This window comes from Acinonyx jubatus, chromosome A1, assembly GCF_027475565.1.
Source record: "Acinonyx jubatus isolate Ajub_Pintada_27869175 chromosome A1, VMU_Ajub_asm_v1.0, whole genome shotgun sequence".
Classification (NCBI taxonomy): domain Eukaryota; kingdom Metazoa; phylum Chordata; class Mammalia; order Carnivora; family Felidae; genus Acinonyx; species Acinonyx jubatus.
Window position 1 is genome coordinate 21,946,283 of NC_069380.1, and position 18,427 is coordinate 21,964,709.

At 37.1% G+C, this 18,427-nt stretch overlaps 1 protein-coding gene and 1 long non-coding RNA gene across 8 annotated transcripts in view; one reads left to right on the forward strand and one right to left on the reverse strand.

The window, feature by feature from the left end:
* The window catches only part of FNDC3A (fibronectin type III domain containing 3A), a 143,367-nt gene that overhangs the window by 44,491 nt on the left and 80,449 nt on the right, over nt 1-18,427 (reverse strand). For all 7 annotated transcript variants that reach the window (XM_027064810.2, XM_027064811.2, XM_053215286.1 and 4 more), the window contains one exon: nt 3,688-3,928. In XM_027064810.2, the coding sequence (XP_026920611.1) occupies nt 3,688-3,928 (241 nt within the window). The remainder of the gene's footprint in view (nt 1-3,687; nt 3,929-18,427) is intronic.
* Nucleotides 11,292-18,427, forward strand: part of LOC106971994 (uncharacterized) — a 39,612-nt gene continuing 32,476 nt past the window's right edge. The window contains exon 1 of the long non-coding RNA XR_001429783.3: nt 11,292-11,371. This is a non-coding gene — a long non-coding RNA (uncharacterized LOC106971994). The remainder of the gene's footprint in view (nt 11,372-18,427) is intronic.

An 18,427-nucleotide genomic window follows, 5' to 3' on the forward strand; every position in this document is an offset into this window, starting at 1 on the left:
ATGTGTACAGTTCTTTTTTTCTTCTGCTCTTTTGTAGCCATCATTTTTAGCATCTCTTTCAACTTCAAACATATAAAATAAGTAAACAGAAAACCACCACCTGCCTAAATTCCCTGACGACTAAAACAAAACAAAAAACAAAACACCACAAACCAAATCATCACTGAAAAATAAAGTTTTAGGAGTTAAGGAAAAAAAGTGGGATTGTTTACTAAGAACAGAATCCAGGTACAAAATACTGCATCTCTGTATATCATAAACTCAAGGGTGTGATTCAGAAGAACATATTTATTCTACTAAAAGTCACATAACACTATAATAAAATCAATAAACTCCAAAAATATTGTTAAATTAATTGTCTTCAGAGTTTTTTAGTTTCAATTTAAAATCTGTAATGAGAAAAACATTTTTTAAAAAGCCTCAAAAATCTTAGTAAAGTTTTCATTTATCAGTGTTTTAAGAAAATTAGTACAATACTCTTGAAATGAGTATTACAAGGATAGGTACATAAAACATTAGAATAAAAAAAACATAGGCATTTGGTTATCTACACGTAAAAGAATGAGTCTGGACACCTACCTCACACCATATACAAAAATTAAAATGAGTCAAAGACCTAAATGTAGGAAGTAAAACTATTAAACTCATAGAAGGAAACACAGCTGTAAATCTGTATGACTTTGGGTTAGATAATAGTTTCTTTGATATGACACCAAAAGCACAAGCAATCCAAGAAAAATAAATCAGATTTACCAAAATTTTCTTTTCTGCATTAAAGGATACCACTGAGAAAGTGAAAAGACAATATGGGAGAAAATACCTGCATATCATAAATCTGATAAGGACTTGTATCCAGAATACATCAAAACTATTACAGCTCAACAATAAAAAGACAAATAACCCAAATAAAAAAAATGAGTGCAGGATTTGAACGGACATCTCTTGAAAAAAGATAAACAAATGGCCACTAAAGCAAATGAAAAGATGTTCAATATCAGTAATGAGACAAGCAAATGAAAACCACAATGAGACAAAAGTTCATACTTACCAGAATGGCTAGAATCAAGTTTTAACAAGGATATGGAGAAATTAGAACCCTCACACATTGCTGATAGAAATGTAAAACAGTGCAAACACTAAAGAAAAGTTTTGCAGCTTCTCAAGAAGTTAAACATAAAATTACTATATAAGCCAGCAATTCCACTCTTAGATATATACCCAGAAGTGAAAACCTGTCTACTTGTTTACAACTGTCAAGGCATCATTATTCATAATAGACAAAAAGTGGAAACAACTCAAATGCCCATCAGTTAATAAATGAGTAAACAATGTCATATCCACATAATGTAGTACTTTTCAGCCATAAGCAGGGAGTATCATCATGCTACACTCTTGAACTAAGCCTTAAGTAGCCTAAATGAAAAAATGCTAGACATAAAAACAACATATTGATTGAACATTTATATCAAATATACATATTGTGCATATATTTATATGAAGGAGCTAGAATTTCCTTTTCACGGAGGCAGCTACTGGTTATAAAACTGTTATTTGGATCCAGTGGTAGATGCTTTGGCTTATAATCTTAAATACAATACGACTCTTGTCTTCCATCACCGGGTAGCTAGTTTTTAAATTTGTACCCTTTAATGGGTTTGTATTTTTCACTTTCCTTCACAACATTATGAATCATATCCATGTATTCTAATATCCCCTCTGAACAACAATGGGTTCTAACAATGCGAAATAGCAATAATTATCACATCTAGTTTTTTATTGTAATTTTCTCAAACACCTTTTTAAAAATAAGTCATAATAGAAGAATGAGACTGATTTGTAGTATAAACTCTTACTACTCAAGTTTTCACTGGACCACTGCATGAGCCTTACCTGGGAGTTTGTTAGAGATGCAGAAACCCAAACTCCATCCAGACCCACAGAATCAATATGCATTACTTGGGCAACAGAAGTTAAGTTTGAAAAGTATATATGATACATGACATAACATATAAGATACCGCTTATAGGCTATGCTGTGTATTTAAAGTTCTATATTTAGAGTTGTTTACTCTGTAAATTTACTAAACATTAATGATAGATACTACTAAGTGCAGGTGACAAATAAAAAAGATTTAGTTCTCAGGGGGTTTACTGTCAAACAACGAAGACAGACATACAAATTAAAACAAAATCAAATTGTGTTAAGTTCTGTGAAGGAAACAGGTTTCAGTGTGAGTGACTGATAAGACCACAGAGGGTCTCTATGAAAGCTGAAATCTATCGGGAAAAAAACAGAGCCTCTACAGAAAAGGGAAAAGAGCATTCCTGGCGGAGAGAACATGGTGTTCTCAAAAAGAGCTTGGAGGTTTTGAAAAGCTGAAGGGGGTGGGGTGGGGACAAGTGGAACAAAGCAGTCAGAGGCCACAGGGCAGGGCCTTATCCAGGCCAGTGGTTTGCAACCAGGGCCAATTTTGGCCCGTAGGGTTCATTCAGCAATGTGTGGAGACAATTTTAGTTGTCACAACTGGGTGAGGATAGGGGAGGGTGGGTTGATATGCTACTGTCATCTGGTAGGTAGACAGCATGGCTTCTCCTGAATATCCTACAATGCAGTTTTGTGCTCCAAAACAAAGACTCATCCATTCCCAAATATCAAGAGTACAGAGGTTGAGAAATCCTGGTCTAAGGCAAGGTTCAGGATTTTATTCTAAATAAAATGAAATGTTTAAATAAAAATAGAAATCAGATTTATATTTTAAAATGATCACTCTGGCTGAGCTTGGATGGCTGGGGGCAAGAATGACAGCAGAGAACCAACTGGAAAACTGCTCTTGCAGTTGTTCTGACAAGAGCTGACAGTGGACTAGATTTGAGTAGAAGTGGGGAAAAAAGTAGATAAAACTGGGAAACTTCTGAAAGTAAAGCTGGTAACAATTGATGCAGGGGTTAAAGAAGTAACAATCAAATTTGACTATATGTCTTTCACTTGAGCAAACTGAGTGGCAGTGGTATCAGGTATCAAGACAAAGAGGACAGAGAAAAAGCAGGCTACATAATTGAGATTTATGTTTAGAAACAATATAACTGAGATGCATGAGACATTTAAGTGGAGGTATCAAGAAGAAATTAAGCCTTCTGAAGCTTAGAGGCCAGGTTTTGGCTGGAGATACAAATCTGAGAGGAATTAGTATATGGTATTTAAACCCATAGGAAAGAATAAGATTACTTCTTTGTGGATGTGTATGTGGTTGTCTATTCTTCCCAATAATTTGTTAACTCCCTGGGGGCCAATGTTGTATCTTATTTTGTTTTTTCAATCCTTTACATAACCTAGCAACTTTGGTAGGTGGCATCACAGCTTTAAGGATTTAACAACAGTATGATGACTCCTGGCTGAAAACTTTCCTCAGAGCCTAGTTGGCAAGACAGAGAAGAAAAGCTCTGGTTTGAACATATCCTCACTAAATATTGCTGCATGATATAAGTTATTTTACCTTTTTGATTTTGTTTACTTTTTGCTTTGAAGGGTGATCATGAGGATGAAATACTTAACACAGTGCTGGGGCAAGAGAACATAAGTGTGACACTAGGTTGGTCATTTTTTTATATAATAGGAGGATAGACAGCATCTGTTCTATCCAAGTAAAGACGAACTAATTCCATAAAATAGGAATATTTTTTATCTTACCTACATCTCCATATACTTGAGAAGATTGATACTGTGGCATATACTGTGTTGCCATGTCTCCAGCTCCGGTCACTGGTGAGTACATATGGCGTGGTGGAGGGGGCATCATGGTTGGGACAGGAATGAAACCAGGCAGAGGAGGAGGATGTGGAGAACGGTGTAGAACTGTGTGACCACCAGGATGAAACTCTGGTGCCTGAGGAACCACAACAACTCTTCGAACACCATTGTCTTCAATAACCTACAAATTGAACATTAAACATTTCTTCCATAAGATATAAGCAATTCTTTTGTAAAAGGTTAGAGTAGGAATTTTTATAGCATTAGAAGTTCATTAGAAGTTCATATTAAATACACTAAGTACACATGAATTAGTAGTGAACAAGATGAGGTAGTTTTTATTATACAATGCAATATAAATCTTAAAACACTGATGAGATTAGCTAAATAATAATACAAATAATGAACTACAATATCAGGTATTTATTCCTATGTGTTATGTGCATTTAGTGATGCGTTAACAACAAAAGGAGACTCAAGGGAATTTTTGGGTTAAATAACAACAGGATTAGGAATTAATTTCCTTTTCCATATTATGGGTAGGAATAAGCTGTGGAAAGAACACAAACTGTGAAACAGATATGGGGAAAAAAACTGGATCCAGATATCTAAAATCAACCATATATTGCATTTAGGTACAAAATTCTTATGACCATGACCAGGAGAATTTTAACAGTTGAGGATTTTTTCAAGGGAGACAAACACCTAATATATTATTAACTCCCAGTTAAGCAAAGTATCTGTGGCTTTCAGTTTTAGAAATTATATATTTTCTTAAAGTTTTTATTTTAATTCCAGTTGGTTAACATACAGTGTCAAATTAGATTCTGGTGTACAATATAGTGAGTTAACACTTCCATACAACCCTGGATGCGCCTCACAAGTGCACTCCTTATTCTCCATCACCTATTTAACGCCAACTCCCCACACCCCACCGCCCCCGCTCTTGTAACCATCTGTGTGTTATCTATAGTTAAGTGTCTATTTCTTGGTTTGCCTCTCTGCTCCTTTTTTTTTTTTTTCCATCTGCTCGTTTGTTTTGTTTCTTTTTTTTTTTTTTTTAATTTTTTTTTTTCAACGTTTATTTATTTTTGGGACAGAGAGAGACAGAGCATGAACGGGGGGGGGGGGGGCAGAGAGAGAAGGAGACACAGAATCGGAAACAGGCTCCAGGCTCTGAGCCATCAGCCCAGAGCCCGACACGGGGCTCGAACCCACGGACCGCGAGATCGTGACCTGGCTGAAGTCGGACGCTTAACCGACTGCGCCACCCAGGTGCCCCTGTTTTGTTTCTTAAAATTCCACATATGTGTGAAGTCATCTAGTATTTGTTTTTCTCTGACTTATTCTGCTTGGCATAATAAATACTCTCTAGCTTCATCTGTGTTGTTGCAAATGGCAAGATTTCATTCATTTTTATGGCTGAGTAATATTCCATTTTATATATACACCAAATCTTTTTTTCCCCTCAGATCTACTATTAGGGTTTGGTTTAGTGACAGAATAATGGTTAGAGTTAGGGTTAGGGACAGTGTGAGGGTATGTGCCTAACTCTAACCTCTAATCTTAACCCTGAAGTTATCCTTCTGGAGAGGTCTCTGAAGTACTGGATAATAGGCACATATCCTCACACTGTCCCTAACCCTAACCATTATTCTGGCCCTAACCCATGCCCTAATCTTAGAAATCATACCTTTTTGAAATGGGGTTTAAACTGTAGGAAAGGAGTTTTTAAAATGACAGATTTATTCCCTTTGAACCTTATTGGAGCTACAAAGAAAGCCTTCCGGATATAGGATTTTATCTCAAAATTAGGAATTCTTCTACCAAAACAGGGCCCCTACCTTTTTATTTTTATTTATTTTTTAATTGTTTTTAAACTTTTATTTATTTTTGAGACAGACAGAGAGTAAGCGGGGAAGGGGCAGATAGAGAGGGAGATACAGAATCCAAAGGAGGCTCCAGGCTCTGAGCTGTCAGCACAGAGCCTGACACAGGGTCAAACCCACATACAGATCATGACCTGAGCCGAAGTCTGATGCTTAACCGACTGAGCTACCCAGGTGCCCCAAGGGCCCTTACCTTTTTAGACTTACAAGATTACTATCAAGGTATAAGAAATCAACAATAATACTTTTCCCCTCCCTAAAGAAACAGAAAATTATTGAAATGCAAAGCGCTAACTTAAAGGCGAATCCTGATATTTTTAGGAAGAACAAGTTTTACTATTCTTTTTATTTATTTATTAAAAGCTTTTTTTTAAAAAAAATGTTTGTTTATTTTTGAGAGAGAGAGCGAGCGCGCACAAGTGGGGGAGAGGCAGAGAGAGGGAGACACAGAATCTGAAGCAGACTCCAGGATGAGCTGTCAGCACAGAGCCCGACGCAGGGCTAGAATTTAGAAACTACGAGATCATGACCTGAGCCAAAGTCAGATGCTTAACCGACTGAGCCACCAAGGCACCCCAAGTTTTCTTAAGAATAGCAAATTTTGGGGGTGCGTGGTTGTCTCAATAGGAAAAGCATGCAACTCTTGACCCTGGGGTTATGAGTTTGAGCCCCATGCTGGGGGTAGAGATTACATAAATAAACTTAAAAAAAAAAAAAAAGAATAGCAATTTTTGTATTATAAAAATATACATGCTTGGTAGATATATTAGAAAACACACTTGTTTAGGTATAGATAAGCTTAAATTACAAATAAATAATTATTGCTTTAGAAAAATTATAGTTACAATTAAAACAGCCTATTAAACTACCCTTACCTGTTGGAGTAGGAGAGGACTTGTATAAGGACTAGAAGACCAAATGACTTCGCTGTTTTTTACATACTAACTCTAGAACTATAAATGTCTTGCTTCCAGCAAAATAAATGTCACATATCCTGCTTTTCTCCCTATTTTAACTCAGTTTTGAATTTAAAGCCTCAGACAAGTGTATGTAATTGGTAGAAATGAAATATCTGGATCCCTAGCTGGAGAATCTGGAAACCATAGCTTTTCAGCCTCTAACCCACAGGAAGGGACATTAGGAGTCTGGAGTGGATTTTGAATAAGCCAAACCAGTGTCTGTTGCAATACACTACTTTCACCATTATCAACTCTCCAACTCACAAATATTAAATGACTCCCATTGTTGATAGGATTACAGTCCATATTCTCTGACACTGTGTTCAGTCTTGCTCCAACCTACCTTCCTAGATGTATTTTTCTTCTACACCAAATCCTGAACCCTTAACTCCAGTCAGGCTAGTATACTAAAAACCTATCTTCATAGAGACCTATACATTTCTGTATCTTGGACTTTTGTTTGTGCCATCTTTCTTCTACTCTTTGCTTCCCCTTAATCTATAACTACACAAATCCCATCCATCCTTCCATATCTAGCTCTAACTTTACCTTCTCCATTCATTTTAAAAGTATTTTTTAAAGTTTATTTATTTTTATTTTGAGAGAGAGCTTGAGCAGGGGGAGGGGGAGAGAGCGAGAGAGAGACAGAATCCCAAGCAGGCTCCGCACTGACAGCAGGGCTCGATCTCACAAACTGGGAGATCGTGACCTGAGCCAAAATCAAGAGCTGGATGCTTAACTGACCAGGCACCCCTAAAAAATAATTTGTTTTTGACCACAACAAAGACATTGGTAATAATTAAGGCAAGAAACTAATGTGAGTAATGTCTTTGTAGGGTCACATACACTAATAGGGATGATAAACACAAAAACAGAAGTAAATCATTTATATAATTTTGCAAGGTGATAAATATTATGGGGGGGGAAAAACAGGTAAGTGAGACCAGACACAGAGTAGGACAGATTGCAGATAAGATAGAGTGACTAGGATACGCGTTATTGGCAAAATGAAATTTGAGCAGAACTGAAGGAATTAGCCATGGAGAAATCTGGAAGTGTGTTCTGGGCAGAGAAAACAGAACAAAGCCTCTAATAGATATAAGTAGCTTTAGTAGGAAGTCAGTGCAACTGGTTCAGCGTAAGAAGGAAGGGTAGAAGCAGGTAAGGTCAAAGAGTTAAAGGGAGTGGCCAGGTCAGGTAGGGCCGTATGAGCCATTAAATACATGGACTTCAGTATTTACTCTCAGTGAAAGGGAAAACAATCACAAAGTTTTGGGCAGAAGGGTGATATAAGCCACTGGTGCCCAGCCAGAGGTGATTTTGTCCCCCTAAAGGGCATTTGGCAGTATCTGGAGACATTTTTGGCTGTCACAACTGGGGGCAGATACTACCAGAATCTAGTAGGTAGAACGGTCAGAGATGCTGCTCAATACCCTACAACACAGCAGACAATTCCCTATAACAAAAATTATTGGGCCTAATAAAATGTCTGTAGTGTCAAAGTTGAGAAATCTTGATATAACCTTACAATTAATAGGATTACTCTATGGCTACTGAGTTGAGAAAAGATTGTAGGGCAAAGGAAAAAAACAGGGAAACCAAGGAAAACAGGAAGCTATTGCAGTATCTAGGCAAGAAATGGTGGTGGCTTGGAGCAGGTGGTAAAAAGACATCCGCATTCTGCATATATTTGAAGGCAGAACAACAAGATTAGCTGATGACACCACTGGAGAAGTGAGAACAAGAAGTTATGGAAGGGTGGTGTCCCATCAACTGTGAAGGGGAAGGCTGTAGGGTAGAATAAATTATTTTGGGGGGTAAGATTTGGAGTTTTAGGTTTTGGACACATGAATTTGCTTACGTCTATGAGACATCTAAGTGGAAATGTTGAGTATGTAGTTAGATATACTAGTCTGTAGCTCTGAAAAGACTGCAAAAGGGCAAGCAAGCAAGGTAGGAAGAGGACTGTGGAGTCTGGAAGTTTGGTAAAGTGTATCAAGGAGGAAAGATCAACTTTGCTGCTGAAAGGTCAAGTAAAATGAAGACTCAAAGCTGACCACTGGATTTGGCAATGTGAGAGTCACTGTGACTTGGATGAGGACAGTTTTGGTCCTCATCCCCTAATCACAGGGGCAGACCCTGACTGGAGTGGGTAAGAGACAAAGTGGGGAGCAGAATTAGAGAGATAAAAGCCCAATTTTGGGAACTATTCCTGCAGAGGGGAACACAGAAATAGAGTGGTGGCTAGTAGTAGTAGAATCAAATACCTTAAAATTTGTTTTTAGGGAGAGCAATTACAACATGCCAATATACTAATCAGAATGACCCATCAGAGAATAAGAAATTGATGATGTGGAAGAGAGAGAAGAAAATGCAGGCAAAAGGGAATGGGATCCAAGACTCCAATGGGGGCACTGGGTCTAGACAGGAGCAGGAAAGTCTGTCTCTGTTCTAGGTGAAAAGGAAGAGTGTTAGTTGAGATGAGAGGGCAGAACATGTAACCCCAAATGTTGGTAGACATGAGGGGCTAGGGGTCTGCAGAAGGTTTATTTTGACTGATTTCCATGAACCCATGAACCCTATCCCGACACCACAATCTCAATGACCTCTCCTCTTATCATTTCTATTACATTTATTCTGTATCACTTGGTAGGTATTTATAACACTGTAGTGTTTGTAACTTTCCAAATGCATGTGTTTTATAACTTAACTGTAAGTTCCTCAAGGGACATGTATTAACTATTTAATGCTTGTAACAATATTACAAATAGGTACTATTATCTCCATTTTTCAGATGGGGAAACTGAGGCATACAGATGCTAAGTAACTCACTAAGATCACACAGGCAGTAAGTGGAGGAGCCAGTATTTGAACTCTTGCAATTTGGCTTTAATTCCATGTCATATCCATTTTGTAGACACAGAATCCACAGGTACCTGTCCTCCAGGGTCTTTTTAAATTTCACAACACAAGTGAGATATCTCACTGGTTAAATAGAAATGGCTAAATTACTTATGAAATTAAAAACCACTTTTCTTCTGAAAACGAACATTTAAAATACAAAGATAAGCTGTGGGAAAGAAGAATGGGAAGCTATTGTTTATTTGGTACAGTTTCAGTTCTGCAACTGAAGAGTTCAGAAACAGATGGTAGTGAAGGGAGTACAACACAGAATATACTTAACACCACTGAACTGTACATTTAAAGTTATAATGGTAAATTTTGTTATGTATATATATTTTTTTTAATTTTTTTTTCAACGTTTATTTTTGGGACAGAGAGAGACAGAGCATGAACGGGGGAGGGGCAGAGAGAGAGGGAGACACAGAATCGGAAACAGGCTCCAGGCTCTGAGCCATCAGCCCAGAGCCTGACGCGGGGCTCGAACTCACAGACCGCGAGATCGTGACCTGGCTGAAGTCGGACGCTTAACCGACTGCGCCACCCAGGCGCCCCTTGTTATGTATATTTTAACACAATTTTAAAAAAGAAAGTTAAGAAACAGAAAAAAAAAAAAACCCAAAAATAAACACAACCAGGCAGACTAGGACCAAGAAAGTGTAGAGAACTGTTCCACTTCAAGTAACCATCTGAACAGCCAGTAGTTTTAGGGTGAGGCTGGGGGCACAAAACTATCCGCTAAGTCCAGCTGCTGACAAATAACCAACCATGTAGACACTGAATTTTATATTAACAGGGTACACCAATGGTGATGATTAAAATAAAATCAACAAATTGTGGAAAAAAAAGATAAAATACAATACAAATTAGTCTTTGTTAAAAAAAATTAAAACAAAGATAAGACAATGAAATAGAATTAAATAGGGCTATCAGCATAGATCTGACCATCTAACCACATATGCCACACAATTTCTAGTGAGACAAAGCTCTGTTTTCCCCCCTTTATTGAACACAAACATAAGTAAGAGGGGCTGCAGAAAAAGGAGGTTGTATTTACTATCTGTGTTCTCCATCAGAATATATGATAAATGACAAATCTGTTCTGCTTACCATCTTCTTCCTAACACCTGGAACAAGTCCTAGATATGGCAGATGCTCAAAGAAATTTGCTGAATCAATGATATGATCAGAAATAATGTATTCCATTAGTTCTACTAGAATGCCACATTACCTTCTCCCCCCTCTTAACACCACCATGCTATTAGAATTCTGTAACTTCCTCAACTCTTAATACCTTTGCTTATGCTTAATTTTTAGCAACCTACTTCTATGGCTTCACCCTGAACCTAAAACTATTCCCACTTTAAGTTATTAAATAATAATATAGGTATTTCTGGCCACTCATTCAACAGATATTTATTTATATACCTAACTATACATACATACACAATGTCAGTAAGTAACCACAACCTTTCTCTCCAACTCCTATTATAACTCTTTATCCTCACCTAAACATCTAAGCCCCACTACCTTGCAGTCCCTTACGCTGCTGCTCATGGCTTTCAGCTGTTCTCCCAAGGAGAGACAGAGAAGACAGAGATCAGACAGGTATGTAAAATCTTTGAAAAAAGTAGGCCTCACTGCTGTGTGCTGACATAAAAGCAAAGTGAAACCCCAAGTCCAGCTCAAAGGAGTAATCCGAAATTTTCCTGAAGTTGACACAGCCCCTTTCCCCACATTATGAGATCTACAATCCCCTTCCTGTTAGGTACTCTCTCATCACCATAACAACACACATTCCATAAAAAAACAGGGGGGTCATTAAAGAAAGGCAGGGGAGAACTTTTGATGCTGCTTTTCAGGCATCCCGTTCAGGTAGTCTATAATCTTTTCTTGATAAATCATTAATTTCATCACTAAAATATCAAGTGTTATTCTGTGCTGCAATGCTCTTCAGGTCTCTAAGTTAGTATAATTTGCCAGTAAATTAAGTTCCTTTTACTCCTATCACCATCTGTTTGATGGTGTCTGAGTTTGCTTTGTGTTTTGAGTTTTGTAGTTTTTGTTTCCCCATTTGATATCTTAGTTCAGTTGGCACATATTTCTGCTTCTGCTGAAGCAGGTCAGTCTCTCACAAGCTTCCCTTTCTTGTTAAACTATAAAGCTCATTAAGGTTATGTCTAAAATTATGTTTGTAATTTTGTAGTTCATCAAAAGGCTAAAGGGAAATACATGTTTACAGAGTGTGACTCTAGGTTATAACATTCAGTGCAATTCTTTTTCCTGCCCTATTCTTACCCTTTTCAAGTTTTCTACATAATCATGATCAGAAAAATATATATTTAAGATATACAACTATACTTATGCATTATCACTGAATACATTTTTTATTTTCTATTAGCTTGTTCGTAAAATTAAAGTTCCTTTATATTTAAGAATCTAGTGAACAATTTTTCTTTCTGCATATCATTTTAACTAGTTTTAGGTCTCTCATATTGGACAGTATCTTATATAGTTTCATGGTTAATAAAAAATGCTTTTTAAAAAGTAATGATTTCTAAAAATGAGGATTCATTTTCTGACCCAACAATATAAGTTATGTAACTAAAAATTAAGTGACTATTTTAAGAACTATTTTTGTTCACTACTGGCAAAGGGGGAAAACTGTCTTTAGGAACTCTATGCCTCTCAAGGCAAGGGCATTTTACATTTTTATAATAGCAACCTTCTTTTCAAAACTTAAGGTAAACAGAATAAATGGAGGTTCCCATTACTTTTGAGTAGAATGCTGAAGTATAGAGCAATAAAGTACAAAGATTATAAAATAAACAATAATATAGAAGTTTTGAATAAGAATACAGAGGAAGTACAGTACAATATTAGCAACTTTAACATTAATAGGTTTGGGTTTTGCAAATCTCAAATGAGAAAAACAGAACCAATTATTCCTTAAGTTACTGATACCCTGTCTAATGTTGTTAAAAATGAAGTTAAAATATACGTATGAGTAAATGATGAGTTAATATCTGAAGTGCTTCTAAACTTAATAGGGGCATGCCATTGGTGCAAACATCACAAATTTAAAGGCTGAAATATCCTAGGTAAATCATAATTTCTTCGTATGTTTTTCCCGTAAGTACTTTTGTTTAATCTTGATCTTAATCTTGCGTAGCTCAGGCAGTTAAGCGTCTGAGACTTTGACTCAGGTCATGATCTCCTGGTTCGTGGGTTCGAACCCTGTGTTGGGCTCTGTGCTTGACAGCTCAGAGCCTGGAGCCTGCTTTGGATTCTGTTGTCTCCCTCTCTGTCTGCCCCTCCCTTGCTTGTGCTCTCTCTCTCTCCCAAAAGTAAATATTAAAAAATTAAAAAAAAAATCTTGATCTTAATCTTAAATTAAGATCTATGTACCTTTGGGACCTTTTACTTTTCTGCCCCAATATGCTCTAAGGTATCTAATATTATTATTTCCTCAGCAAAAGAGCTAAACAATCCCAACACTGGATTTTTATTTCTGTAGTCCTTACTTGCTTGACCTAACTTTTTAGGATGCATAAATTTGATGAATCCTATTAGTATGTACTTTAATTACATGATAACACAGCAAACATACATTATTGGCCCTCTTTAGATCACTGCCTTTCACCAAAAGATACACATACATATGCAAGGATTAGAGGCAATGAAACCTGTTGCAAAAAAAGAAGATAACTGCATAAAAGTCTAAAAGAAGGCCATAGATGACAAATATTAATGCATTTAAATTAAAAAAAATTATGTTTATTTATATTTATTTATTTATTTATTTTTATATTTATTTTTGAGACAGCGCGTGTGTGAGTAGGAGAGGGGCAGAAAGAGAGGAAGGCATAGAATAAGCAGGTTCCAGGCTCTGAGCTGTCAGCACAGAGCCCGATGCAGAGCACGAACCCAGGAACCATGAGATCATGACCTGAGTTGAAGCTGGACGTTTAACCAACTGAGCCACCCAGGTGAGGTGCTCCGGGATTCACGCACTTAGCATGTGTGCCATTTGGTTCCTGCTGAGCCACATGCAACCTATACTTATTATAGCTATTTATGTGTCTTAACATTTGGCTCAACTCCCAGGTTCCATATTTGCTAAGAAAATTATGTTTCCTTATGTGTCAAATTTTGGACAATTACTAAGTGCTTAGCTGTGCCCAGAACCTGGCTCTTAATAACTATTTTCTAACTTTAGAAATCGTGGATGCTAGGAAATGGAGGGTTATTTTGACAGTGATGTTAAAATGCTAGAATCCAGTTTTGCATAGTGAGTACTTAGATTATTTCCATAATGATGAGATTATAGATTTTTGTCTCTTGATTAGCCCTGTGTACTTGAAAATGATACATTTCCTAGAGACAGTCTTAATCTTAAATTAAGGTAGATAATAGTAGCCCCACTAGCCTCACATAATCCTTCCAGTAAGATTATTGTTAAGTTTATTCACTTATTTGACAAATATTTATGAAATATCAACCGCATCTGAGTTATTCCTAGAACAAAAGTAGTTAAAAGGAAGCTCCTATCCTGAAGGAATGTAAAATCCCATAAAATCCCACAATTATAATACTGGTGGCATGTAATATATAACTAAGAGGTGGTACAAATAATTTGACCTAGGTCCTTAAGGATGGGTAGATTTTCTATAGGCAGAAATGAGCAAATGAGTAGCATTCCTCAGACAATAGCTTTAACAAAACCATGGAGAAAGGAAAATATCAGGTGAGCGTGTGAATATAGGCATACCTTGTTTTATTGTGCTGTGCTTTACTGAGCTTTGCAAATAAATACTGCATTTTTTCAAAAACTGGAAGCCTGTGGCAACCATATGGCAAATAAGTCTATTGGTGCCATTCTTCCAACAGCATTTGCTCATTTGGAGTTTCTGTGTCACATTTTGGTAATTCTCACAATATTTCAAACATTTTTTCTTTTCTTTCTTTTAAAGTAGGCTCCACACCTGATGTGGAGCTTGAACTCATGACCCTAAGAACAAGAGTTGCGTGCTCTACTGACAGAGACAGCCAGGCACCTCTTAAGCGTTTTCATTATTATTATATTTGCTAAGGTGATCAGTGATATTACTACTGTATTGTCTGGGGTGCTATGAACTGCACTGCATCCACATAATATGGCAGATTTAACTAATAAATGTTGTTGTGAGTTCTGACTGCTCCATCAAACGGCTGTTCCCCCATCTGCTATCTCCATCTCCTCAGGTCTCCCTATTTCCCAAGACACAACAATATTGAAGTTAGGCCAATTATAACCCTAAAATGGCCTCTAAGTGTTCAAGTGAAAGGAAGAGTCACATGTTTCTCACTTTAAATAAAAGATAGAAACGATTAAGTTCAGGAAGGAAGTCCTGTTGAAAGCCAACCTAGGCCAAAAGTTAGGCCTCTTGTACTAAACGGTTAGCAAAGTTGTGAATGCAAAGGAAAAGTTCTTGAATGAAATTAAAAGTGCTACTGCAGTGAACACACAAATGGTAAGAAAGCGAACAGCTTTATTGCTGCTATGAAGAAGTTTTAGTGGTCTGAATAAAGGATCAGACTAGCCACGACATTTCCTTTAAGCCAAACTTAATCCAGGGTACAGCCCTCTCTTCAATTCTAAGAAGGCTGAGAGGAATGAGGAAGCTGCAGAAGAAAAGTCTGAAGCTAGGAGAGGTTAGGTCATGTGGCTTAAGTAAAGAAGCCATCTCTATTACACAAAAGTACAAAGGGAAGCAGAAGTGCCATACAGAAGCTGCAAGTCATTCAGAGTATCTAGCTAAAGATAATTAATGAAGGTGGCTAATAAAACAACAGATTTTCAACATAGATGAAACAGCCATCTATTGGAAGAAAATGCCATCTAGGACTTCCACAGCTAGAGACAAGTTGATGCCTGTCTTTAAGGCTTCAAAGGACAGGCTGACTCTCCTGTTGGGGGCTAATGCAGCTGGTGACTTTAAGTTGAAGCCAATGCTCATTGACCATTCCAAAAATCCTAGGGCTCTTAAGAATTACGCTAAATCTACTGTGCTCTATAAGTGGAACAATAAAGCCTGGATAATAGCACATCTGTTTACAACATGGTTTACTGAATTATTTTAAGTCCACTGTTGAGACCTTACTGCTCAGAAAAAAATTCCTTTTAAAATATTACTGCTCACTGACAATGCACCTTGTCAGCCAAGAGCTCTGATGGAGATGTACAATGAGATTAATGTCGTTTTCATGTGTGCTAACACAACATCCATTCTGCAGCCTGTGGATCAAGGAGTAATTTTGACTTTCGTGTCTTATTATTTAAGAAATGCTTTTTGTAAGGCTATAGCTGCCATAGATAGTGATTCCTCTAATGGATCTGGGCAAAGTAAATTGAAAACCTTCAGGAAAGGATTCACCATTCTAGATGCCATGAAGAATGTTCATGATTAAAAAAAAAAAAGAACAACATTCATGATTCACGGGAAGAGGTCAAAATATCAACATTAACAGGAGTTTGGAAGAAGGTGATTTCAACCCTCATGGATGACTTTCAAGGGTTCAAGACATCAGTGGAGAAGTAACTGCAGAGGTGGGAGAAACAGCAGGAGAACCACAACTAGAAGCGGAGCCTGAAGATGGGACTGAAATGCTGCAATCCCACAACAAAGTTTTAATGGACAAGGAGCTGCTTTTTATGGATGAACAAAAATAAGTGAGTTCTTGAGATGGAATCTACTCCTGATGAAGATGCTGTAAAGACTGTTAAAATGACAACAAAAGATTCAGAATTTTACATAAACGTAGTTTATGAAGCAAGCAGTGGTAGAGTTTAAGAGAAATGACTGATTTTGAAAGAAGTTCTACTGTGGGTAAAATATACTATCAAACAGCATCACATACTACAAATTGTTAGTGGAAAAAAAAAGAGTCCATCAATGTGGTAAACTTCACTGTTGTCATATTTTAAGAAATTGCCATAGCTACCCCAACCTTCAGGAAGCAACACCCTGATCAGTTAGGAGCCATCAACATCAAGGCAAGACCCTCCACCAGCAAAATGATTACAATTGACTGAAAGCTCAGATGATAGTTAGCATTTTCTAACAAAATATTTTTAAATAAAAATATGTACACTTTTAAGACAAAATGCTATTGTGCACTTAACAGACTACAATATAGTGTAAACATAATTTTTTTTTTTTATTTTAGAAAGAGAGGTGAGGGGAGAGGGGCAAGAAGGAGGGAGGGAGGGAGGGGGGGGAGAGAGAGAGAGAGAGAGAGAGAGAGAGAGAGAGAGAGAGAGAATATCTTAAGTAGGCTCCACCCTCAGTGCAGAGCATGAAGCAGGGCTCAATCCCATGAGCCTGGGCTCATGACCCGAGTGCAAATCAAGAGTCAAAGGTTCAAAACCTAGGCGCTCCATAAATGTAACTTTTATGTGCACTGGGAAATCAAACAATTCACTTGACTCCCTTTATTGCAATATTTGCTTTATTGGGGTGATTTGGATACTTGCCTGCAAAAATGGATATGCAATTAGACATACCAAGAAAGGGGTACAAACACATACTAAAACAGAACTGTGTAAGACCTTATTTATGTCAAGAAATCTAGACTTCATTGAGTGAACAAGCTAACTAAAGGTACTTTATAGGTACAGAAATGAGAAGATAAAAGAAATAATACAAGAAAATTATTTTAGTGGCTCTTGGCCTAAATAAAGCTAAAGAACCTCAACTTGGATGATTATTTGATTGATTTACAAATATTTATTGGGTCCCTACTATACGACTGATGCTGTTCTTAGCATTGAGGAAATAAAGTTATGAGTCCTATATGATTTGGTCCTGTTCCCTCCCTGACCTCATTACTTACTATACTACTTTGAGGACTCAGTAGTGCCAGAGTGGCCAGCTTGCCATTCCCAGGCATGTTCTCATCTTGGGCCATTTGCACTGGTTATTTCTCAGAATCCTCTTCTTCCACCCCACCAAAATACATGGCTAACTCCTACCTGTCCTTCAACACTTGGTTCAAATGTCACCTTTCCCATGATGCCTATTCTGACTACCCTATTTTAAAATGTAACCAGCTCTTTTCTTTCTTTCCTTGTCTAACCCCATCACTTACCACCAAACACATGACATAATTTATCCATGTATTATGCTTATTGTTTTCTTCTCTCCACAAGAATGTTAACTACACAGAGACAGAGATCTGTGTCTCTTATTCATGGGTATTTCATAATTATGTAGAAGACTGCCTGACATATATGAGCACTCAATATATATTTGTTGAACACTGCTAAGTACAGGAACTGTTAAGAGTTCATGATCTTCTCAGGAGAGAAAAATAATTAAGCAGTGTGAGAAATTCATCAAAAGAGGGATATACATAGTCTGCCATGAGAACCCAAAAGGAGAGGCACCTGGAAACATTCAAGGAAATCTACTTTTAGAAGGTCATGATTAAATGAAATGAGAAGGGTAGGAATTTGCCATAAAAATAAAAGGTATTGTTACTGGAGAGAACAGCAGGATACTCTTTAGTTGCACCAAAATAAATTGTCAGTAGCACCAAATACATCTTTATATCACTAGCACCACATACGGAGCTTAGTACATGGTGCATTCAATACATGTTTGTTGAACTGAACTACACCAGAGAGAAAAGACCAGATATGGTCTTTATGTAAATAGAGAAAGGTCTGAGAAGGAACAATTAGAAAAGCAGAAAGAATCAGGACAGCATTATGTCAAGGAAATCCAGGGTAAATCCTAACAATGGTGTCAAATGTTTAGGGGTCAAAGAGGATTATGTTGGAAAAAAGGCTTTGAGTTTGGTACGTATCAGAGAGCAGATTTAGCAGGATACTATAGACAGAATGCAGACTACAATAAATTAAAGAGTCAATATGTCAAACAAAAATAG